This window comes from Pelobates fuscus, chromosome 9, assembly GCF_036172605.1.
Source record: "Pelobates fuscus isolate aPelFus1 chromosome 9, aPelFus1.pri, whole genome shotgun sequence".
NCBI lineage: Eukaryota > Metazoa > Chordata > Amphibia > Anura > Pelobatidae > Pelobates > Pelobates fuscus.
In genome coordinates, this window is record NC_086325.1 from 11,949,112 (window position 1) to 11,976,570 (window position 27,459).

General features: G+C 37.7%; 1 protein-coding gene across 1 annotated transcript in view; it reads right to left on the minus strand.

Moving 5' to 3' along the window:
• Positions 1-12,915: 12,915 nt before the first annotated feature.
• The window catches only part of LOC134573597 (cytochrome P450 2G1-like), a 52,732-nt gene continuing 38,188 nt past the window's right edge, over positions 12,916-27,459 (minus strand). Inside the window, exons 8-9 of the mRNA XM_063433382.1 lie at positions 22,503-22,644; positions 12,916-13,099 (exon numbers count right to left, since the gene is read on the minus strand). Coding sequence (XP_063289452.1) covers positions 12,918-13,099; positions 22,503-22,644 — 324 coding nt within the window. The 3' untranslated portion in view covers positions 12,916-12,917. The remainder of the gene's footprint in view (positions 13,100-22,502; positions 22,645-27,459) is intronic.

The window sequence follows — 27,459 nt, forward strand, 5'->3', positions numbered from 1 at the left end:
ACAAATTGTGTTCACATTTTTGCTTATAATAAATAGATTCATATATCAGTCCTGTTGCTAACCCTATACAAACCTCCACATTAACGCTGTACCAAATGCGTACACTAACCATATACTTACCCTAATCTTACCCTTAACCTTAACCCTACACTATCTCTAACCCTAAAAGAGCATTAACCCATACCCAGCATTAACCCTTACCTTTCCCTATTCATACACTCACCCTAACCCTACTGTAGCAGAGTCCCAATATCAAGCATAGGTATCTTCACTAGTCCTTTCCTAGTAGCTGAAAGAAGCACTGCAATAACCTAAGACACTTTTCCCCCAGCAACTAGATGACACAAAGTTCTGGGAATCTCCTGAGTTTATTTTGGCCACACATGGCTTTTATGCACTGACCTCTAGCATGGGGTCTCCATATGTCGGGTTCATTGTATAGTAGACGGAGCCCAAGATGCAGAGTAGTGCTTGAAGCAATGGACTAGGTTCACAGTATAAAGGGTATCAGATGAACAGAGTAGTCGGGGAAGCCAGAGGTCAGGACAGGCGGCACAGGTTCAATGGCGATGGTTCAGACAAAGGTCAAAGATCAGAATACAGCAGGACCGTCATTGAAAGTCTTTATACGATCAGGAGCACAGTACAACTGAGAAAAGAGTAAAGGGTGTGTGCGACTTAAATAGGGAAAGTGGGTGGCTGAGCCGACCGCGCAGTCTGGGATCTGAGATCTCCAAGGATCCTCTGTTTCTAAGAAATAATTGAGTGAATTCAATTATCCCTTAAATAAAGGAAAACATATACAATTTTAAAATTTTCATAAAAATACATTTTAACAATAAAGGTACCCACTAAAGTCATATAATCTAATAGCTTGGGTCTGAGCGCCCACTTTGTCGAAATAGCGATCAGATCCCTTCGGTGGTTAGGGAATGCCAATCAAAGTAAATTTTGACCGGTCGGCCAGGAGGTGATCCCCCAAACCAGTTCCATGGAAAACAAGGCAATGACTGGTCATCTTTTGGGGTTCTCACATGAACATTGACAAAAGCTCCCCCTGTTCGGTAGTTCATGCCTCCTGAACGCTGTTCTCATAACTGTTCGGGAAGTTGTATGGGCACCGGTGCTAGTTTACCGGGTGTTTGCGGGGTCGCGTATCCGAGAATAGTTACAGGTTATTGACGACCATGTACCACTGCCTGTGTTCGGGAGACAAAATGGCTGACTATTATTGGAGCATGTGTTTAAGAACGGTGGCCACATAGGGGAAACACTTGTACTAATGAGCAATTTGTGGTTAACAGCCAGGGGAGGTCGGTGATCGTGAGGTGTTAACAGGGGACCACACAAAGTTGTTTTGGTAACTGAACAGGGGGGTATACGGACAGCCGAACAAAAGGGAATAAAAGTGTAGTTAGGGCATCCATTCTGCTATACAACCAAAAGACGAATATGCAGAAAACATGTATTTTGTTGCTTTAAAAAGAGGTAATTCTAATACAGAAATATACTCAATAATCTGAGTCTGTTGAGAATGTGACAGAATGCCTGGTGGTAGATATTCTGTCGCTTCTTCAAAGTAAAAATTTATCAGCAGCTGAAAAGATAAAGAGGTACACCACAATATTGGAGAAATATTAAATACATGCTAAACATAGTAATCAGCACTTTTATTAAACAAAATATTTATATTGTGTTTACATGTGACCATACATACAAACGATGCAATCGAAATTGTGTTAGAACATACAATATAAAGTGGATTTATTGTTTGAATAAAAACAATTTGGATGCAAAGTTATATATATAAACATTTCATAAGAATGAAAATTATTCATGAGTAGACTCAATAAAGGTAAGTTAGTAGCTATGCATTGATCTCACCACCGTTTACATAATAATAATGGTCAATAATAATTCAAAGCCCTCAAAGCCCTTGGAGGTAATCAGAGAAATGCAAAAAACAGAGTTGGACTGTGCCACAATATAAGGATTAAGAATAGTCTTATCTCAGTATAGTCCCAGTTAGAACAAAGTCTATATATATAGAACTGGAGTCCAGTGTAAATCTCTGAAGCCAGGGGATAGTGACTGTGGCGAAAGCAACCTCGCCACTGTGAACTGGAGAAGCCTGGTTGCTAGCCTCCTGCCCAGTGATTATGGCCCTGTGTGAGCGGTGATACCCCAGATAGCTATACCATGGAGCCTATTCATATAATGAAAGACTATGGGAAAGACTTTAGCTCCATGGCAATTGTACTGTGTGAATAGGATCTGCGCGCTATTCGGTAGTTTTGTGCGCTCAGATCCCAGCTATCTGGGGATATGTGAAATGTCTGTGTGTTAAGGATAAAAAGTAACTTTCTGTATTTTAAAGTGTTTTATGTCTTTCTGTAACCATGTGGTTAATGGAGTCTGCTTCTAGCCCTGGATAATTTGATTACTTTCCTCTTTGTCTCCAGGATAGAGGCCTATGTAAAACCTGTCTAAACCGGTTTGCCATGCGGCTAGTAAGGGACAAAATATACTTTTAGTAACTTTTGAACCCCTGGTCGGATTCATGCCATTTTTTAATATGTTGTTCCCCTGAATGGATTGATTGTGGATATGTATTTTTATGTGAATGTGATGTATGGTTTTAGAGTTATGAAAGTTGTGTAAAAAGTATATTTTAAACTGTATGCATAATGGGATTATGTGTCACACTAAGGGGAGGGGATGTGTGGGTTGCACCCGTGATACTATTGGTCATTTTATGCCTCCCCCTGGGTGTGGCCTGTATGTGTGAGATGGAAATAAAAGCCAGGCTGGATGAGCCAGTCGAGAGTTCCTGTTTAACCCTCAAAGTGAAGTGTCGTCTCATTATTGGGGGAGGATTTATTGCATGCTGTTCCAGTTTGACTGCTAGGAGTGCAAACCTATTCGTATGGTTCCTATTCAACTGTCTACAGCATTCAGAGGCTTGAGAGGATTCATATGCTTCTCTGATTCGGTGATTGTGGTGTCTGCCAGAGTGCTTGGAGTCCTCAGGAAGCGCTAGGAGCATCCTTTAACGGAGGTACCCAGTCGGGGTGCCAGGCGATCCGTTACAGTGACTTTTCAGGTATCCTTATATATAGAAAGGCGTGATAAAAGATGGGAAAGATAATGGTGCAGTATGTTCCCCAAGGTGTGGATATGATAGTAAGATAATAAAGTTATACTCACATTGGATAGAGCTTAAGCCAGCTATGGTGTGTACAATGTACAATGGTATAATCCCCGCTTATGGGATATATGGTAAGTGTTCTTGTAGATGGAAGTATCAGGGACCCAGCGGAGGGGGCGATTAGAGATGGAAACAATAATGGTGCAGTATGTTCCACAAGGTATAAATTAAACAGTAAAATAATAGGGTTACAAAAAGAAATGTGGAGTTGCTCTTCTAGTAACAAATTATTTAGATTGTCAAATTAATTACCAGGTTACGGATAAAAATGAAAGGTACATCATAGTGTTATGTAAAATACAGAACGAAGATTTTACCATTGCTAACATTTATGCACCTATTGTTAACCCCATTTCTTTCATACAAAAAGTCTTGATTAAATTAGATAACAATCAAGAAAGGGAAGGTCCTCGTAGCAGGAGACTTTAACTGTATTATGGACGGAAGGTTAGATAGAAACTACATGGCAGGTGTGCCCCAGGATGAACGAGGAAAGAAAATGTCTAAACAGCTTTCAAACTTAGTAAATAAATATGAATTGATTGATCTATGGAGGAGTCATCATTCTCAAGAAAATAGATTTTACCTGCTTTTCGAAGGCCCATTGTACATATTCCAGATTAGACCTATTCTTAGGTTCAACATTAGTAACATATAAAATAAAGAAGGTTTTTATTCAAGAAGTCACTTGGTCAGATCATAATCCAGTTATTTTAGATCGTATATTAAGTCCAGAGAATAAAATAAGGAATAGTTGGAGATGAAATGATCTCCTCTTCAGTAAACCTCAGGACATTGAAAATATAAAAGAAATAACAAAGCCATTTTTTTGAGGAGAACAAAAACAAAGGCACATCTGACTCATTAGTTTGGTGCACTTACAAAGCAGTATTGAGGGGGTGCTTTATTAAAATGGGCTCCATTAGAAACAAGAATAGGGCAATCCCCCTGAATAAACTATATACTTCTCTCTATGAGCTATTAAAAATAAATAAGGATAGCCCATCCAGACAAACAAGTGATAAAATTACAAATATAAAGGACAGAATAAATAAAATACTATTACAGCATACTGTTAGAAAATTAGAATATTTAAAAACAAAATGGTATTATACAGGTAACCGTGCAAATAAGATTCTTACAAATAAAATCAAGGGGAAAAAAATGAATAGGACTATACAGCAAATCATTACGCAGGAAGGGCTCCAACTTTCTCCAGAAAAAATAGGTAAAGCATTTAATAGTTTTTATCAGAATCTGTACAACCAACCTAACCAACAAAATGACCCAGATTCATATTTTAAGAATAATAAATCTATGAAAAAACTATCTATTGAACAATTAAAATCCATTAGTGAAAACTTTTAAGAAATCGAGATCATGAAGGCAATAGATACTCTAAAAAAAAAAAATAAAACCCCTGGTCCAGATGGTTACTCAAATATATTTTTCCAACAATTTAAGGATATTCTGCTAGTCCATCTGAAAGATTTGTTTAATAACATAGTAATGGAAATAGACATTCCAAAATAAATGCTATATGCAAACATCATTCCAATACATAAACCAGAAAAAACAACAGAATATATAAAGAACTATCGTCCTATTTCGTTGTTAAATACAGATATCAAAAAATATACTCAAGTATCTTAGCAAACAGGTTGCAAACCATTTTACCAAACTTAATCCATAAAGATCAGGTCGGTTTTCTTAGAGACAGGTATTCCACTAATAGTGTAAGGACAATAGTGGATATTATGGATGCTGTTCATGAGTCGGGTGTCCCACTTCTGACCCTGTCATTGAACACGGAGAAGGCCTTTGACAGGGTCAGGTGGGACTTCCTGAGGGCGGCTCTGAAAGCCTTTGGATTTGAGGGCTGGATTTTAGATGCCATTTTGGCTTTGTATGTTGCCCCAATGGCTAGAACCATAGGGAGGGGAGTTATATCTGACTGGTTTAAAATCGGTAATGGAACAAGACAAGGCTCTCCCCTCTCCCTTCTGTTGTATTTGATATATATTGAACCTTTAGTTTGTGAAATTAGAGATATTTCAAAGATTAAAGGAGTCAGAATAAGCCAAGAAGAATACAAAACATTATTATACTCGGATGACATCTTGGTTACTTTTCAGACTCAGAAACATCAATTGAGGAACTATTAAAAGTTATATAAATATTTGGCCAATATTCAAACTTTAATCTAAACACAGATAAAACCATGCTTTTGGCAAAAAAGCTATCTAAAGATGTGCAAGCAATGATTAAAGCAAAATAGGACTTTGAATGGGTAAAAGTTATCCAATATTTGGGAATAAAAATCTCTAGGGATCCAAATAAAATTCTAGAGAATAATATCTTGCCCTTAATGAAACAAATAAATAAACAACTAAAAGATTTGAGAAACGCAGAGATTTCATGGACAGGCAGGATAAATCTAATAAAATCCTACATAATCCCGAAATGGAGCTACATATTCCGTATGCTTCCTCTAAAGGTCCCATAACCATGGCTTACAATGATCCAGTCTGCTTTAGATAAATATATCTGGTTGAAAAAAAACCTAGAGTCAATAGAAAGATATTAAATTTAAATTCTAAAAATGGAGGAAAGGGTTTGCCTAACATGCTAGAACTGTATGAGACATGCGCATTGGCTCATATAGTTACAACTTTGAAAGAGAGTTCTATGGAGGAAGCTTGCACCAAAATAGAAGCGATAAGAATGAATGTCCCAGATTTGTCATCCATATTTTGGAAAATTAACAATAAGGATAATCTCTACACGGGTTTAATCACTAATAATCTAATGTCACATTGGAAAAACTGGAAAAAGAGACTCAAGATTGTAGACAAAATTATAATATCAATTTCCCTATCTAATCAGCAGCAGCTACCCTTTCCCTCCTCTCACTAAGCATGCAGCTTCAGAATGAACCTAATATGGATGCTGGGAGGGAGGTGGGAGGGTCTGCTAGGGAGGGTGTGCTGCTGATTGGCTGGAATGTGTCTGCTGACCGAGAGGCACAGGGTCAAAGTTTGCTCAATGATGACGAATAGGGGGCGGATCGAACCGCCCATGTGTTCGCCCGCGGCGGCGAACGCGAACACGCTATATTCGCCGGGAACTATTCGCCAGCGAACAGTTCGGTACATCACTAATCATTAGCTATTGAGCATATAACTTGGCATTTAGACAGCTATTTGAGTACTTAAGGCACAAATTAAAGCACAGAATATCCATGAAGGTGTTTACATGAGACTGAAGGTCTAGAGACTAGGGATACCCTTACCACAGACCTCTGGTAACCCTAGAGAGGTGGATTTAATTGGTTATATCCCTATTACTTATCTCCCTTCTTTTTATATATTTTTTTCCTGTGTGCTTTGTTCTCACCATTTAGCATATCTCTCACTATTCCTTTTATGTTTTAGTTTTTGCTTCTGGAAGATCACACTAGGCTCTTTCGTAACCAATGCTGTATATTCTTCCATGAGGGCTTAAACACATAAAGGGGGAGATTGCTATCTCTTCAGTTAGTTCTCGTACTGCCAATCCATACCTGTTTGGAACTAGTGTGGTATGCTTTATTATTATTAGCTATTATTGAGCATCTCACTCAGGGCTGTTCCCCCTCATATCAGGCTACACTGTTTAATTTGTCCTAGTACTTTTTAGAGTTACTAATAAAGTTATTTGTTATTTATTATTTTCTCCTTTAAGATCTTATTGGAGTAGATTGGAAATTTAACCTTGTGGTCACTTTCTATTCAAGTGACACCTTTGGTTCTCTACTATTTTCTTTGGCAGTAACCCTTAAAGTTCTCAGTACATGTATTCTTAAATTGCTATGTGTGTCAAAAAAATCACCATTTCTTATTATTATTTTTTTAATTTGGCATAGATTGGTGGTAAAATGGTTGCATGAAAAGAGTCAAAATACCCCAAGTTTAATACCTTAGGTTGTCCTCTTGTAAAAAATATATACATATAAAGGGTTATTCAGGGATCCCTGACAGATATCAGTGTTACAATGTAACTTTCGCTAATTTTGATAAAAAAAAATGGTTTGGAAATAGCAAAGTGCCACCTGTACTTATAGCCCTATAACTTTCCAAAAAAAGCTAAGAACATGTTAACATTGGATATTTCTAAACTTAGGACAAAATTGTAAAACTATTTAGCACAGGTGTTTTTTGGTGGTTGTAGATGCGTAACAGATTTTGGGTGTCAAAGTTCAAAAAAGTGTGTTTTTTTTTAAATTTTTCAGCATATTTTATCATTTTTTATAGTGAATTATATGATATGATGAAAGTAATGGTATCTTTAGAAAGGCCATTTAATGGCGAGAAAACGGTATGTAAATGTGTGGGTACAGTAAAAGAGTAAGAGAAAAATTACAGCTAAACATAAAACACAGCAGAAATGTAAAAAGAACCCTGGTCTTAACGGTAAGAAAAATGAAAAACGGTCTGGACACTAAGGGGTTAATAAGCTGTAGTTGTTCTGGTGACTATATGTGCAGACTGGCCGAGAACAGCCGGTTAAAACCCCTTCAGCAGCTTACCTTATTTCCTCGGCGCTGGTTACCTCTCCTCCCCCACCGACGTCAGCTCCCTCTGCTTACGTCAGCAGAGCCGAATGCGCATTCAAAGTGTCTATAGGAAAGCATTTCTCAATGCTTTCCTATGGATGCTCATCGCGATGGAGGCATAATATGCCTCCAGCGTCGCAGATGCATCTCTAGCGGCTGTCCGGAAGACAGCCACTAGAGGCTGACTTAACCCCAAATGTAAACATAGCAGTTTCTCAGAAACTGCTATGTTTGCATCTGAAAGGTTAAAACCTGAGGGACCTGGCAGTGACTATAGTGTCCCTTTAATAAAATACATTGTATAAACATTGTATAAAGTCCTGCTGAGGGTGTAGACTGCATCCTCAGAACCAGGGACACTTAAAGAACCCTAGACCCCTAAACTACTTTAGCTTGCTGATAAGCTTTGTGTGTGAAGAGTGTGTTTTTTTTGCAAAAAGTGCAGATTTCAGTAGAAATGTACACTTTTATAAATTAACTGTGTTAAACCCCCTTGGCTTACAAGCAGACAACAGGTAATGTGACTTACTGGTTTTATTAGCTAAATTAGGGGTTCTAACCCCAGTACTCAAGGACCCTCTACCAGTCCAGGAGTTAGGAATTAACTGGGTGTGTATAAGGTGCTTAGAAGAAAAAAAAAAACACCTTAGACACATCCAGGTAATCACTAAATCCTGGACTTGTAGGGGGTCCTTGAGGACTGGGTTGAGAACCACTGAGCTAAATACAGCTGACTTCGAGAAGCAGCAATTGCCCAGAACACCTGACTTACAAAGACTTCTCGTTGAGCTGTGTTGGGAAGTCTGTGATTGGACAGTCAGTCTGGGTGGAGTTAGAAGGGGAGAGCTTGCAAAAGCAGCAGACAAGAGAACTGCAGGTTTTGCAAGCTGATTTTAGATATACGCACAATAAAAAAATACATACTTAAATGCATGCAAGTTTTCAATTGGAATATCTACTAAACAGTGATTATTATTTATATTGTATTTGGGCAGTGGAGTGTCCCTTTAAGTACGTTCAATTTGTAAATCTAACCAGTAGGAGGCAGTAGAAAATGTGTCACTTTTGCATATTACCCACACACATTTACACGCACTCACAGATACATACACACAGTTACCCACACATATACAGATACATACACACATTCAAACACACACATTTACACATACTCACACAGATACATACACACATTTACACACACAGTTACACACACTCACAGATACATACACACATTTACACGTACTTACACAGATACATACACACAGTTACACACACACAGTTACATATACTCACACATTTACACACACTTACAGACACATACACACAGTTACCCACACACAGTTACCCACACACATACAGATACATAAACACATTCAAACACACACATTTACACATACTCACACAGATACAGATACACAGGGGTATTGCTAGTGCTAAACCATCCTGTGGCTGACGCCCATATTAAAATGCAATAACCCCTTCTTCTAGGCTACATCCATGTTCTATCATTTAATTTGTGCAGTCCTATATCAATAACCCTCGACCCTGCCATTTTATTTACCTATCTCCCTTCAACACCTTGAGTTTCTACCCCCATCACCCCAAAACTACTTTGTCTGTCTCCCTATTTTTGTTGTGCTGCTTTGATTATCTACTGCCTAGTATAAAATTATGAAGACTCTGTTATCTCACCATCTGAAGAGATCTGGGGCTGAAGAATCCCATAACTTGTGTTTTAGCCCCTGAAGCCATAACAACACCTACAGTGATAACTGCCAAATAATACATAAAACAATGCTAATACATAATGTATTCATCCTGACTGCTCCGGGTAGTTGACTCGAGAGAACATGTATTGATAGAATAAGTGTAACTTCTTAAGAGACAGAAACAGAGATATAATGGATATCTTGTTTCATGGCAAAAGAGGTTTCTGGTAAGGTGAATCCTCGTGCAGTTTACGATATCACCAGAACTCTGGGATTACATTATTTACCCCTCAGGCACAGTTTAATGTATTTCACAACAAGTCCTATGCTGCCCATACAAACATTGCCTGGATCTGCATTGGGGCTGGTGCGAGGATTCTTGCCGCCCAATGCAACAAACTATTTTGCTGCCACCTCATGAAAGCAATTACATTCTATCAGAGGTTTATTCACTAAACTCTAAATTGCAGTGATGAGAGACATTTAGGGAAGGAGACAATTATGTGAAAGCAGACCAGTGAGAAATTTACACACACAAACACAGCAAATTAACACACACACACACACAAACCACTTTATAACCAAGCACAAAATATCCAGTCCCCCTTATCCTCCAGACATTCCATACCCAAGTGCTGTGACTGGAGGAGAAGGGAACCGGCCTCCATCCTGCAGGTAGTTGCCTTTGTTTCTGCTAAGGGAGCAGGAGAGCCACGCACTATGAGCACAGGCTGCCTCTTGCTCCCTTCAGAGAGTTGCTCACAGACAGGGGTGGCTGGGATGCCAGGTCACATCCCGACTACCCCTGCCACAGGAAGCAGTGTGTTCTGCTTGGGTGCTGGGGTTGTAGTATTGGTGGTGATGAGAGGAGCTCAGCAGATGAATGGGTGCGCTGAGTGATAGTTAAGGAGCCACTTGCCCAGCCCAACAGCCCCAGAGAGCAGCAGGACAGCCCACCAGGAAACCCCTCGGTAGGTGCCCCCAAAAGGTAGATTCCCCAGGCAAATTCCTAATGGTAGCGCTGGCTTTGATTTGCATTGACAACTTATACTGACACACACACTTTCCCACACAAACTCTCGCTCTCACTTTGTAAATCCCGCACCGATTAGACTCAAGCAAAACATCTGTTAAAAAAATAAAATAACTTTTTCTTCCATTTCTATAACCCCTTGAGTACCAAAACTGTGGCCAACAAATTACAAAGCAGGAGGAGTGGGGCCACCAAGGACGCTTAAAGAGTTATAAACAAATAGCTTATTCTGTATTTGTCAATATATAAGAAACAGCTTATTGTAATTAAATGTGAATGTCTGCACTGATTTAATAAATGATAAATCATATAATAATGAGACACAGACAGGATGGATGGAACACAGTAAAGTCTGAGAAGCCGCTCCCTGATTAAAATCATCCAAACTTCCATTCAATTAAATAAACCAGAAAATATAACAAGCAAAGTCAGGCAGGAGATAAGCAGTTAACCCATTCACTGCCAAACACGTCTTTATTTCAGAAAAAACAATAGCATAGCATTAATTTGAAATAAGGAATGTATAGCTAACATATAAATGTGTAAATAAAACAGCAACTTTGTATTTAGATTGTTTTTCAAAGAAAATTAGAAATTACATTAATTTACAATATTTTTATTTTTATTTATCCTTTATAAGAATAAATGGAAATGCCACTATACAGTGTCCTCTATCTTGCAATACTGCAAGGGTGTGAAATACTAATATAAATGCAAACATTCAATTATTTCTCACATACAGTAGCTGTGACAAGCAGAGATAAGTAAAAATTGTAAAACAGCCTGCTTATAGGTATAGTTTACTGGAAATTAAAAATGAATGTCTGCAATTGAGCACACAGTACAGTAAATACAGTTAAATCTTATATTTCTAATATAAAAAGCTATATAAAAAGTGCAGCTAGAGCAATACATATCAATCTGTGAAGGTTAATGTAATGCTAAATGTAAAATGGTTGTAGGAATGGTATAACCTTGCTCCTGACGATGGCGTGTTATAACGCCGAAACGCGCGTCGAGCTTACATTTCTTTTCTTTTTTCTTTTACTTTGTTCACTTTGGTAGCCCTTAGTTATGGATTATTTAATTTAAGTTAATTCATTTTTAGCTATCTGAACAGGAAGGGAGAGGGTTACAGGTAGGCACTTGCAATTTATCACAGTGCCGAGTATACAGGAATAGGACACTTTTATTAGTGGTCTTTGCTTGGGCTTGGGACTTGGGGAGGTTATTCCCCTTTTTAGGAGGTATTCATATATCCCTCAATTAGCCCAGTCACGCATGTCCTTCCTCTACTTACCTGTTTTTTCTACTCTATAGCTTTGATTTAATGCCACCTAGGCTTGCATAGTATTTTTGGAATAGCCTGGGCATTTTTTTAGCTGGATAGTAGTCTGGGTCTGGATGTGCTCTGACACATCTTGTCCTTTACCCTGGTCTCCCCATTTTTTCCTGTTTATTTTATACTGTTTTCATCCTTAGGACTATTAAAGGTAGGGACTCCTTCCCATTTATTACTCTTCTGTTTTGACCTCACGGTTCTATCTCTTTACTTTAATGTTTAGAATGAGAAAAAATGTGTATGTATGATAATTAATCACCACTGAACACCAACCACATGTGTAGGTGCTCCTGTTGTGACCAACCATCCAAGGTACCAAAAGGAGGCTCCAGGGATCTCTGGGATTATATATGAAGAAAACAGAGAAAAACACAATATGGTTATGACAGTGTCAAAGACAGTTGTGACTCACTGTGTTGCCTGGAAATAGAAGTAGTCTAATGAAAATCTATAATAACTATATATACATAAATTCTGAAGTTTAAGATATCCCTATAGGGTGAGGGTAAAGTGAATACCAAATTGCTCCAAGGTACATAGATAGTATATAGATATTGTGAGTATATTAATAGTATCAGATATCCACTCTGAGCTTTATTGTGTCTGGCTCAGTGGATATCCACAACGTTATTTGTATCTATTATAATAGCAAAAAACAAGATACTCTTAATTGCTATCCCTGGTGTTACAAATTACTCCAAATATGAAGTCTATCCAAATTTACAAGATACTAACGAAACACTCTAGAGGTATATAGAGATATTGCATGCGATAGTAATTAGTTATGGATAAATAATAATTCTATTTTATCAAAAGGTACACCTCAGAGAAAAGTAATAAAAGTGAAAAAAATAGTACATAAAAATAAAATATACGTATAACCTAAATTAAAAATAAATATGAAATATGTTCTTTTCTACATGTGATACTAGTTGAAAGCCTGGCATGTAACGTTTGGAAGTAAATCCTTGATATTGATTACACAGAATGTACGTGATATAAAGGTCCATATAACCATTGTTAGAACATTAACGGAGAATGAAAGAAACTTTGTAAGGCTTTGGAAAGTTTCCAAGTCCAGACACAGCTGGTGTGATGTCCAACTCCTCAATAGGTAGAGGGGATTTAAAAGTGAAGTTTTGTAGGATGGTAACGAAGAAGAGGTAAAGTTCCATCCGAACCAGAGCTGCCCCAAGGCACATTCGCTTCCCTGTAGCAAAACAAAAACTGCATTATACTCTGGTCTATCACATCATGGATTAGGACAACTTTACCTATATTATTTTGCTAGGAATGTTGCATTTTCTACAAACTGTAATGTTTTGAATTGCATGGACAAAATGACAGTGGCACTGAATTTAGATCACTTCATTAAGATGAAGTAGTCTGGGTGCTTTAAGTGATCCTTTAAACATATGGATATAAGTGTATATACTTGGTAACTCGGTTTTACATAAACAGACTGGTGTGCATCCTGTGTATTTGAACAATATTGATCTCCATTACGTTTGCATCAAATAACCAAATGGACATTCCAATCATATCTATACTACAGAAAACTGCATGAGGGGAACATTTTTTTCTTTTAACATGTATAACCAAGTCACCAAGGCAACACACAGTAGCATGAACTACAATGAAGTTAAATACCAGTGTGGGACTTATTAAAAATATTATTTTTTTTTATCACAATGGGTTGTTCAGTATATGTCTCATTTTCTGTGCAATTTAGTTCAATACATTAACTGACTCTTTGGAAAACTTGATAGATTGTAGGGAGACCATTCTGGGCCATAGGCAGTGTAAATACTTTGATTGGCTCTTTGAGCAAAATTCTACAATTAAACTAAATGATGAGTTTATAGTCATTTTACCCCCCTTGCACAGTTTTCTATGATATACAGTAATGATTGTGATGTCCATTTGGTTATTTGATTTGAAAGGAAAGGAGATCAATATTGTTCAATAGTGATGTCGCGAACATAAAATTTTCAGTTCGCGAACGGCGAACGCAAACTTCCGCAAATGTTCGCGAACGGGCGAACCGGGCGAACCGCCATAGACTTCAATAGGCAGGCAAATTTTAAAACCCACAGGGACTCTTTCTGGCCACAATAGTGATGGAAAAGTTGTTTCAAGGGGACTAACACCTGGACTGTGGCATGCCAGAGGGGGATCCATGGCAAAACTCCCATGGAAAATTACATAGTTGATGCAGAGTCTGGTTTTAATCCATAAAGGGTATAAATCACCTAACATTGCTAAATTGTTTGGAATAACGTACTTTAAAACATCAGGTATGATGTTGTATCGATCAGGTAGTGTAAGGGTTACGCCCGCTTCACAGTGACAGACCAAACTCCCCATTTAACGCATCGCAAACAACCGCAAACAGTCCATTTGCACAACCGCAAACTCCCCATTTGCACAAGGTTGGATACCAAGCTAGCCATGTCCCGTTCCTTGTCCTCACTGATGTCATTGAAGGTCTCTTCCTCCACCCAGCCACGTACAACACCAAGAGTCCCCGAAAGGTGACAACAAGCCCCTGTATTTTTTTTTTAAATGTACACTACTGTTACACCAGATAAGAGTTGCACTGGTGTGACACTGTGCCCTGGCAGGCCCTGAAACGCACACGTGTGAAGGAAACTGACTGCTATTATTTCACAGTCAAATTTCTTCTTTTTTTTTTTTTAATGTACACTACTGTTACACCAGATATGAGTTGCACTGGTGTGACACTGTGCCCTGGCAGGCCCTGAAACGCACACGTGTGAAGGAAACTGACTGCTATTATATTACAGTCAAAAACGTTTTATTTTTTTTTTAAATGCAAGCTATTGTGACACCAGATATGAGTGGTGGCACTGGGCAAGTGGGCACAGTATACGCTGTGAGCCTGAAACACACACTGGCAGGCGGGCAACTGCAATTAGATTACACACAAAAAAAGCAGACTGATGTTCTAGCCCTAAAAAGGGCTTTTTGGGGTGCTGTCCTTACAGCAGAGATCAGATGAGTCCTTCAGGACTGTAGTGGACACTGAATACACTAGCCTAGCTATCGATTTCCCTATTAAATCAGCAGCAGCTACACTGTCCCTCCTCTCACTAAGAATGCAGCTTCAGGGGGCGGGGCCTAGCTGTCATGGAGGAAAGACGCACTTCGTGTGAGCTCCCTCAATATCTCACTTTAAGCAGCTATCAACAAGCTAATTTCACCCCAGAAGGCGTCGAAGACGAGACCGGAGGCACAAACAGAAATGCAGAGCCTGCCCCACATCAAGCACTCACCTCCACCTTAAGCCACCACAATCCCGCACCGGACGTGAAGCACGACCGGGACAGATCCAACCACCTGACAAAACAAGCTTCCACCACCTCAAGCCGCGAGCCCGGCACTCAGCCAGAGACTTGCCTTTGTTGTTCCAGGTATCAGGGACTCCCAGGGTCTGCACCTGGTGCCCAGAAGGGATCGGATGAGCACAAGCAGTAAACAGCAGCCTGCCAAGCATGTCCCACTATAGCCGATCCTCCACACCATGCCTTTGATCACATGAACTGCTCTCTGCACATTAACTAATCGTAAAGTAGCAAGCGTTTAAACATGTCATTATTTCACTTTTTTTTTCTCTTTTACAAGACAGCAGAAAGGCTTCTGTCCCATGAGTTTCTACCGCTTAATAGGATCGATGCCAATTCATCATATGTTGTTATATGCAAAAAGGTTTTATATAAAGATTCATTGATATTCATTTTATTTGTGGTTTTTTTACGTAAGACCGGCCATGAAGGATCAATATCTGGTAATTATCATAATCTATATTAGCCAATAAATTGATACCTAGCTCCCCTAGCCGTATCTTATCAGACTAAACAAGAAAAACATACATAAAAAAAAAGTACTCATTCACACAGTGCATCAGGGGCATTAGGAAAAAAAAAACGGAAACTTATAACTTTAAAGGCCAGTTTTCTTTTCGTATACTTTAAGTTATTGGTTAATGGATATCTCAGTTGCCCAGGGTTCCCATATCTTGATGTGTTTGTTTGTCATATTAAGATTTCTATATATCTGTTTCTCCATTAAACGTTGATATCCTATTTGATATTCCACCTCTCTCCATGAGGGAATATTTACAGTTTTCCAGTATCTGGCAATACAGATTTTAACCGCCATTAGAATATGAATTATTAAATATTTTGTATTTTTAGTTTTAGTAGGGATATTCATATGTAGCAAGAATAATTGTGGAGAAAGGTCCATTGTTTTTTTAAGAATGGTATTGATTATTGTAGATGTCGCTTGCTTTAACCCCTTGAGGACGCTGGACGGTTCAGGACCGTCATCGGCATTTTTCCCTTGCCGACCGACGACGGTCCTGAACCGTCCTAAATTTAAAATGTACTTACCCGATCGCCGTCGTTCCCCCGGCGGCGATCGGCGGTGCTCCCGGTGTGGGGAGACTGCCTGCAGCCCAGACAGTCTCCCCATGGCGGTTTAGGACCCCTGGGGCCATGTGATCGCCCAACAGGGCGACCACATGGTCACAATAGGTGTCCTAGTCTCTGCCTGCAGGGGGACTGTCTGTGCTGACAGGCAGTCTCCCTGCATGTGTAAAATCAAAAAAAAAATGAAAGTGAAAGTTAATAAAAAAAATATATATTATTATATATGTGTATATATATGATATATAGACATATATTATACCTATATAATATATGTCTATATATCATATATATAATGTCATGCTAAGTGTATTTTTATATTAATATGTACATATATTAATATAAAAATACACTTATAATTAATTTACACACGTATATATATATATAATATATATAATAACTATATATATTGTATATATATATATTATTATAAAATACGAATAATAAATAATTTAAATTAAATTAAAAAAATTTAAAATAATAATAAAAAAATTAAAAAAAATTATATATCTATACGAAATTTTATTCTAACTGTATTTTGATATTAATATATATATATATTTATATCAAAATACACTTAGAATGAAATTGTATATATATCTATGTATATATAAATAAATAAAAAGAATGCGAACTATTCATATGTCGATATACAAAATTACATAAATAATTATATAAATATACCCGTAGACTTCAAATATATAAATATGCATAGATATTTAAATTCTACATGCGTATTTATGTAATATTTTTACATAATTAAGTTATTTTATTGATTGCAATTTAAGGGACCTGCCTGCCAACCCAGGCCGAAAGTCCAGAGAATTTAATTTGCTATCACTGTATTTTACCCTGTAACGTTCTACGACACCCTAAAACCTGTACATGGGGGGTACTGTTTTACTCAGGAGACTTCGCTGAACACAAATATTAGTGATTCAAAACAGTAAAACATATCACAGCGATGATATTGTCAGTGAAAGTGACTTTTTTTGCATTTTTCACACACAAACAGCATTTTTACTGATGATATAATTGTTGTGATACATTTTCCAGTTTTGAAACACTAATATTTGTGTTCAGCAAAGTCTTCTGAGTAGAACAGGACCCCCCATGTACAGGTTTTATAGCGTTTTTGAAAGTTACAGGGTCAAATATATGGGTCAAATATTTTTACATTGAAAATGGCCAGGTTGGTTACGTTGCCTTTGAGAGCGTATGGTAGCCAAGGAATGAGAATTACCCCCATGATGGCATACCATTTGCAAAAGAAGACACCCCATTTGCAATACCTTGGGTTATGTCCAGTCTTTTTTAGTAACCACTTAGTCACAAACACTGGCCAAAATTAGCGTTCAATTTAGTTTTTTACTTTTTTCACACACAAACAAATATGAACGCTAACTTTGGCCAGTGTTTGCTACTAAGTGGCTACTAAAAAAGTCTGGACATACCCCATATTGAATACCCTGGGTTGTCTACTTTTAAAAAAATATGTACATGTGGGGTGTTATTTAGCAATTTATGACAGATAATAGTGTTACAATGTCACTATTGATACATTTTAAAAATGTATGTTTTGAAACCGCAATATCCTACTTGTACTTATAGCCCTATAACATGCAAAAAAATAGCAAAAAGCATGTAAACACTGGGTATTTTAAACTCAGGACAACATTTTGAATCTATTTAGCAGTTTTGTTCATTCGCTTTTGTAGATGAGTAAAAGATTTTTCACATAAAATTCAAAAAACTTGTATTTTTTTCAATTTTTCATCATATTTTTTCATTTTTTTTAAATTAAATTACATGAGATTATATAAATAATGGTATGTAAAGAAAGCCCCTTTTGTCCTGAAAAAAACAATATATAATTTGTATAGGAACAGTAAATGAGAGAGCGGAAAATTACAGCTAAACACAAACACCACAAAAGTGTCAAAAAGATGCCTTGTCGCAAATGTACAACATTGCAAAAAAAGTCCAGTCCTTAAGGGGTTAAAGGATCGAGAGCATAGCAATCCCACCATATATGTCTAAACGTTCCACCACATCTTAAGCATCTCCAACAGAGAGGATCTGTGGGGGGGTGGAATCTTGCAACTCTCGCTGGGACCATATACCACCTATGAACCAATTTAATCTGTAATTCATACAAACTTATACTATGTATCGCTTTCCTAAGCAAATCAAATGATTCCTTCCATTGGTCCAATGAGAACTCCTTTCCAATATAATTTTCCCATTTCAACATAGATTTTATTTTTCCCTTATTGTAGCTACTATATAAAACCTTATTTATTTTTGAGACCATATTATTCTTATGTTCTATGTTAAGAATATTATCTATAACTGAGATATTATGTATTGGATTGGATTGTATAAAATGTTTAATTCTAATATATGTGAATTGTTCGTTATCAAGACCTTTTGTATCTATGAGAATTTGTTGAAACGATTTTATTTTAAGATCTGGTTTTAGAATATCAGCTAATTTTGCGAGACCATTGTCTTTCCATTTTTTAATGTTAATGTCCTCTATATATATATATATTTGTATTATTTCAATAGGTGAATGTATAGTTAGGTGTTCTTTAATCTGTAGTTTTTTCTTCAGGGTTTGTAAATTAGAAAAAATATCCAATGTTATCTTATTTTTAATTTTTAATTTATAAAATGTTGGAGGATCAATCCAATATAATAGTTTAATATCAGATATATTACTCGAGATTTGTTCTTGCTCTATCCACAAATTGTCCAGATTGTTATAATTATTCCATTCTAAGATATGAGAGAACATGATTGCGTCATGTACTTGATATACGTCTGGGAATGATATTCCACCGTCCCTAAATTTTGTAGTTATATATTTCAGGGCTATTCTTGATTTTTTTTCCCCCCCCAGAGGTATTGTGAGAATATTTTTTGGGACTTTCATGGGAATGGTTCTCATTATATATTCAAGTTTAGTTAGTAAATAATGTCTGACCGCATTTGACTTCCCTATCCATGATACGTATAGGTTATTCCATTTAAGTAACGTGTCTTTCATATCTTTAAGCAATGGGTAGTAGTTAATTTTGATTATTTGATTCCAATCAAAGCTAATTTTAACTCCCAAATATTTTATGCTCTCACTCGACCAAGTGAATGGAAATTTAGATTTTAAAGTTAGAAGTTGTTGTTCAGGTAGGTTGGTATATATTACCTGTGTTTTATTTACATTAATTTTATCATTAGTGATGGATCTATAATTCTCAATTAGTTCCATAAATTGGTGTAATGAGTCCTCGCATTCCGTTAATGTTAAAATAATATCGTCTGCATATAATAGAACCCTGACTTGTTTACCGGCCAGATGAATCCCTTGAATTTTTCGGTCTAGTCTAATGGCTGAGGCAAGTGGTTCTATAGATAAGGCATATAACAATGGGGCCAGGGGACAACCCTGGCGTGTACCATTATTTACATCAAACCAGTCAGATGCAATACCCCTACCCATAATCCTTGCTGTAGGATTGGTATAGAGAGACCAAATTGAATCGTATATAAAATCTTGAAACCCAAATGCTTTGAGGACCCTCGACAGGAACAACCAGTTTACCCTGTCGAATGCCTTCTCTGCAACCACTGCAACGAATATTGATGGAATCTTATTGTCCTCTATTAGTTGTATTAGATTTAAAAGCCTACGCACATTGTGAGCTCCTTTTCTACCCATTATAAATCCGGCTTGATCTGGGTGAATTAAAGTCGGGACGATTTTTTTTATTCTATCAGCTAATATCCTTGAAAAGATCTTTATATCAATGTTTAGTAACGAAATAGGTCTATAATTTGATACAAAATGTGGGTCTTTCTCTGGTTTTAGGATAGGAGTGATCATTGTTTGTAACATTTCTTTGGGGAATTTTTTTCAGATTTCTCACTTCGTTATAAACTTTAAAAAGAAGAGAGGCGATAGGAGTAAGGAATATTTTATAAAAGGAATCCGTTAGACCATCTGGTCCAGGAGCTTTCCCTTTACGGAGTGATTTTATAGCGTGGGTAATTTCTGTTATGGATATAGGAGATTCTAAATCTTTAGTTTGTTCTGCATTAATTTTTGGTAATTTACAGGTGGATAGAAAGGTATCTATCTCTTCAGTTGTTATAGAGATCTCTGGTAAGTTATATAATGACTTATAATATTGACCAAATACTTCCCCTCCCCTTCATCATGAAAATTTTTCCAGGTTAAACACAGGTTACTGGCTATGGGGGGGGGGGGGGGTTATGTATAATAAACACAGGTTATTGGCTATGGGAGGGATAATGTATAATAAACACAGGTTACTGGCTATGGGAGGATAATGTATAATAAACACAGGTTACTGGCTATGGGGGGATAATGTATGATAAACACAGGTTACTGGCTGTGGGAGGGATAATGTATAATAAACACAGGTTACTGGCTATGGGAGGATAATGTATAATAAACACATGTTACTGGCTATGGGAGGGATAATGTATAATAAACACAGGTTACTGGCTATGGGGGGGTAATGTATAATAAACACAGGTTACTGGCTATGGGGGATAATGTATAATAAAAACAGGTTACTGGCTATGGGAGGGATAATGTATAATAAACACATGTTACTGGCTATGGGAGGGATAATGTATAATAAACACAGGTTACTGGCTATGGGGGGGTAATGTATAATAAACACAGGTTACTGGCTATGGAGGGATAATGTATAATAAACACAGGTTACTGGCTATAGGAGGATAATGTATAATAAACACAGGTTACTGGCTATTAGGGGATAATGTATAATAAACACAGGTTACTGGCTATGGGGAGGATAATCTATAATAAACACAGGTTACTGGCTATGGGGGGTTAATGTATAATACACACAGGTTACAGGTTGCGGGGCGATAATGTATAATAAACACAGGTTACTGGTTGTGGGGGGATGATGTATAATAAGCACAGGTTACTGGCTATGGGAGGATGATGTATAATAAACACAGGTTACTGGTTGTGGGGGATGTATTATAAACATAGGTTACTGGTTGTGGGGGGATAATGTATAATAAACACAGGTTACTGGCTATGGGGGTATGATGTATAATAAACACAGGTTACTGGCTATGGGGGGATGTATTATAAACACAGGTTACTGGTTGTGGGGGGATAATGTATAATAAACACAGGTTACTGGCTATGGGGGTATGATGTATAATAAACACAGGTTACTGGCTATGGGGGATAATGTATAATAAACACAGGTTACTGGCTATGGGGGATAATGTATAATAAACACAAACACACAAAAAAAAATAATAAAAAAAAGGAGGGTCTGGGAGGTGGGAGGGTCTGGGATGGAGGGTCTGCAGCTGATTGGCTGGAATGTGTCTGCTGACTGTGAGGTACAGGGTCAAAGTTTACTCAATGATGATGAATAGGGGCGGACCGAACATCGCATATGTTCGCCATCCGTGGTGAACACGAACAAGCTATGTTCGCCAGGAACTATTCGCCAGCGAACCGTTCGGGACATCACTATTGTTCAAGTACACAGGATGCATTCCAGTCTGTTTATGTATGTCACCAAGGCAACACACAGTATCATGAACTAAAAGAAAGTTAAATACCAAAGTGGGACAATCCTGGCTGAGAAAGCTACATATATACAGTGCAACATGCTTCAGGAAATGGTTATACGATCAATGTTTTGTTTTATTTTCATTGTTATTTTACGCTTTTTTTTTTTGAGCAATAAACAAAAGTGTTTGTTAGAAACATTCTGTCTGAAGTCTTACCTTATGAAGGGTAATGTTACCCTTAGTTAACACACTGTCAGTTATACTTAGAGCCAGTTCACAAGGCTCTATAACATGTGAGTGTTCTTTTGGCTTTCATTATATCTACCATCTAGGGGTTCTGACATACTCCTTTAAAAGTAAGCTCTGTATCGCAAAAGGAATAACATTTTCATGCTCTTAAGCAATTAAAATATTTATTAATAGAATGTGCTCTGTCAATATTATTAGTCCAGGTCATTGATCTTATCTTGCAGCATTAGGGACCTCTCCACAGTGAATGTTTCTCTCTTCTAATTTTATAAATTAATAAATAATAGACAAAGTATTTGATACAATGGTAATACTAACCTGCAGCGAGGGGCATAAAAGCTGCATTCTGCTTAAATTCACCATTTTCATCCAGGAAATTTTGGGGGTTGAATTCTGATGGGTACAGGAAGCAGGAGGGGTCTTTTAACACTGAGCCGAGCATTGGGAAAATATTAGTGTCCTGGGAAAACATGTTGTTTTATTTAAAATGAAGAGAAGTGCAGTGGTAATAAATGTATAAAGAATATCAGAAAGAAATGAACATGCAAGAAGATGATTTCAGCCGTATTCTAAGGGAGTTCATGAACACAGTGCAGGAGGTAAAGTGGTGGATGCACTTGATTGAGTAATTTTTGAGATAGGAAGAAGAAGAGTAAAAGTAAGAATATGATCATTTAATAAAAGTGCTAAAGAGTCACGGGAAAAGTAACAGAGTACTTAATCATCGGAGCAAAGATAAAATAAGGAAAAGTATGACCGTGGAGATGCAGAAAAGGGATGTAGATGATGAGACGGGTCACCATGGTTTGCGTTGGTTAGAGTTGGCCGTGTAGGGTCAGCATGGAATTTAAGGAAGAAGAAAGTGGGAGATGCTAATGAAGTAAATCAGCATTTTTCTGTTTCATGCCTTTACATTCATCCTTCCAATGCCAAATATATATATATTCTTGTTGCAGTGGATGTGATCTACTTGGATTTTGCCAAGGCTTTTAATACGGTTCCTCACAATAGGTTAGTCTTCAAACTAAAATAAATTTGCCTCAATGAATATTCTTGTTCTTGGGTAGAACACTGGCTTAAGGATAGAGTACAACGAGTTGTCATTAATGGTAAATTTTCAAGCTGGACAAAAGTGGTAAGTGGTGTTCCTCAGGGTTCTGTTTTGGGACCGCTTCTATTTAACATAATTATAAATTATCTTGCAATAGGCATTGAAAGACATGTTTTAGTGTTCGCAGATGACACAAAACTTTGAAAAGTAATACAATGTAAGCAGGATATTGCTTTGCTGCAGAGGGATTTAGATAGATTGGGGAACTGGGCACTAAAATGGCAGATGAAATTTAATGTAGATAAATGCAAAGTTATGCACTTCTGGGTCAAGAATGCGCAAGCAACTTACACCCTATATGGTAGTGAATTAAGGACAACCGCACACGAGAAGGATTTGGGAATTGTTATAGACAACAAATTAGGCAGCAATATGCAATGTCAATACGCATACAAGGTCACGCATGTAGGCTGGACGAAAGGAGATTTAATCTAAGGCAAAGGAAAGGTTTTTTACAGTAAGAACTATAAGGATATGGAATTCTCTGCCTGAGGAGGTGGTTTTATCAGAGTCCATACAGGTGTTTAAACAGCAATTGGATAAATACTTCCAAAAACATAACATACAGTGATACAATTTCTAATTAGTGGCTAATAGCTGCTTGATCCAAGGAGACATCTGACTGCTATTTTGGGGTCAAGAGGGAATTTTTTCCTAATTTGTTGCAAATTTGGAAGTGCTTCAGACTGGGTTTTTTGCATTCTTTTGGATCAACAGCAAAAACATAATTTAGGAAGGCTGAAATTGATGAACGCAAGTCTCTTTTTATCTATCTAACTATGTAACTATGTATTTGAGAATCATCTGCGTTGCTAAAAGGGAAAAACATTTATTTATTTTTTACAAAATCTGAAAAAAAAGTGTGTTGATCCATTAAAAAGGAGACACCTGGTGAATATCAACCATTCTTGTTCCATCCCATGAATGCTATGGATGGTTAAGTGGATAGTAAGGCCTGGGGTCCTAAAGCCCCTAACTGAGTATGTGTCCAGCAAGCCCAGTCTTCAGTCCTAATAGCTATGAGGCCAGAGGTTACACTTTCCCATTGGGTACCCATAAATGCGAGCGATAATAGCAAATATCAAAGATTTTTCTTATTTCTATTCAATATTCACTATTTTTCCTATGCCATTTTTTTCATCAACTAGAAAATCAACCTGTATTTCTTCAAATAATGGTTATACATTTTTGTCAAATCTCATTTGGGTGTCAGGTAAAGCAATTGTTGATATGATTAACCCCTTAAGGACCAAACTTCTGGAATAAAAGGGAATCATGACATGTCACACATGTCATGTGTCCTTAAGGGGTTAAAGATGCAGGAAAAAAGAGGGAAGGGGTTATGGAGTGGAATGAACCACTGCCACTGCCCCAGAGAAGGTTACAGGAGGTATAAGGGGCTTAACCCCAGAAGATTACAACAGCTACACCAACACCTATAAAAGCAGGGGCAGGCTAATCCTAAAAAGTCACATTACTAAATGTAAGGTTCAGGTAAGTGGGTAATGTAAGCCTCTAAAATGTCAGAGTGGAATCACCTATGTCCCTTAGTATATATGTGACAACACGATATAATCTGGTCATACAGTAGAGGAAAAAATAGCGCTAATGGTATAGTAAGTGTCTGGCAGTGGTTATGGTGCCGACACCAACATATATAGATTAAGGCAGAGCTGTAGTCACAAGTATAGGCGCCCAGGATGAGTCCTGAGGTGTCTAGGTATTACCAGTACCTCCCTATAAAGTGGATGATGGGAGGTAGTCAGAGTATATTAATATACCATAGGTAAAGAATTCAACCTTATTAAAAGCATGTGATAGCCCCTGTCAAAAGCAGAGAGTAAGATAGCCCCGTCACACTCTAACTGACACAGATAGTCAAAGTGACGACTACAAGAGCAATTGCATAATGGATGATAAACCTGCCTAAAAAAAATGGTAGACTTATCCTTATGAAGGAAAACCTCCCAGTAATTAAGGTTAAGAGAGACACCCTAGGACGCCCTAGACTAACTGTCTAGCCCAAAACGAACGGCAAAACTCACTGCTGCTACATGGCAGCCTAACGAAATCCCTAGAAAGCTATAAAGGGTGCTTCAGCGCATAACAAACACCGTGAGAGCCCAGGTGGAATAACAAAATAAAAAGTGAAAACTCAATTCAGAGTAATAGCATCGGCTAATATCAGCTCGACGCGCGTTTCGGCGTTTCAGTACGCCTTTGTCAAGAGCTAACTGGTATATGAATTGGGAACCGTTTATAAAGGAGTGAGCACACACCCCTTGAGGTAAGACCTCCAATCAGAACCTGCAAATCAAAAAGAGTGACATATTGCCTCCCCTGTAGTCCGGACCAATCAGGGGAGGTGGGCGTGATGACAGCACTCTCTGTGTCCTAAGGGGGAGGGGTCTATCATCATTCATAGATAGTAAGAATAAAATAAAGAATGGGAATGTATGGGTTAAATGATAGCTGAAACAGTGATGTTAAGAGATATAACTCAAGGTTATTCATCCGTTCTATCCCTTCAAAAAAGTGCTTTGGCGAACACTGACACAGTTGCCATAGTGTTCAATCATTGTAGCAAAGGCAATAAGTCAGTGCACCAAGGAAAACTTACAAAGTAAATGGTCCGAGTAACAAAAATAAGCATCACAGAACATACCAACTTGTGAATTACAGTAGACAGCAGAATGTAATAGTGTGTGGGACAATGCTCAAAAGGCAAGTGGTCCCTGGGTCTAACTATTACTAACCCCCACCTCAGTGGTGTGGGGACCTTATAGATAGATAAGTTATGTGCAGAGAGGTACAAGATGGACCATCATGATAAGATGAAAAGAAAATAAAGACCAGGTCCCTTGATGGAATAACTGGAGACTCCCAAAACTAGACTTTAGGCTTGTGATAGATGAATGTAATAAAATAGATAGAGTTCACATTGGATAAACAATTATGTAAAAGGGAGGTCATAAAAATAAATACAAATCAATAACCGAATGGGGGACCTGGAATTCACATACCTGTATTAAAGGTTGTTAGTTTACCATGAAATGTATACTAAAACTGATCACTAAAAATAAATTCACTAAATAGTGAGGCCAGTGAGAGAACTATAAATAAAGTGTATAGAATATACAGGATATACAAAGTATGTACAAAAGGGTGAAGAGAACCATATGTCAAATAAGTCAAATAAATGGGGAGAAAGAAAATCCTTTGTTAAGACCTCTTGGGTTGAGGGTATTCAGTTTATAAATCCACTTACTCTCTCTTTGACGTAGGATTTTGTCAAAGTCCCCCCGCCTCTGTTCACGCTAAACAAGCTCCAGGCCACAAAAGCGTATGTCTTTAGAAGACCCGCCATGTTGCTCCTTTAAATGTCTTGAGATAGGGGTGTCCAGTCGATTCTTGGGGGATCTAACGTGTTCCTTGATGCGCTCTTTAAATGGCCGGAAAGTTTTGCCTACATACATCAATTTGCAGCTGCAGGTAAGTAGATAAACCACCCCTGCGGAGTTGCAATTAAAGAAGTGGGTGATTTGGAAGGATTGTTTACCTTCACTGTCACTCATTTCTTTTGAATCTCTAAGAATGTACCTGCAGGCTATGCATCTTCCACAGCCATATGACCCTACAGGGATTTTACGCCCGAGCCACGTAGTACTAAGAGATTGTTTTGATTGTTAAGTGGCTAGGTACAAGAATATCACAGAGGTTTTTACCCCTCTGGGCCATGATGGTAACTTGTGGGCCCAGAACCTTACATTTAGTAATGTGACTTTTTAGGATTAGCCTGCCCAGGCTTTTATAGGTGTTGGTGTTCATTTTACCACTGTTCATACACATTTTTTGGTGTATATAGTATAATTATTATTTTTTAGCATTTTTCTAATAAAGGTTTTTTACCCTATTCATGTGACTCTCTACATTAGGAGGTATTACTGAATGGGTTGGATGTTCCACCTACTTCTTGTCAGTGGATCCACTACCCCATTTTCTTTGTTCTCACTGTTATGATTAAAGATGCTTTTACATCCTCCTCTTGTGGTCATGAACTCTCCTGAGCTAAACCCTACCATGTAGGTCCAGTTCATTGTCTGAGAGCATTAGCTAATCGCTCTCAGCCAATAAGCTAAGACTTGCAGTGCTCTAATAGAGGAA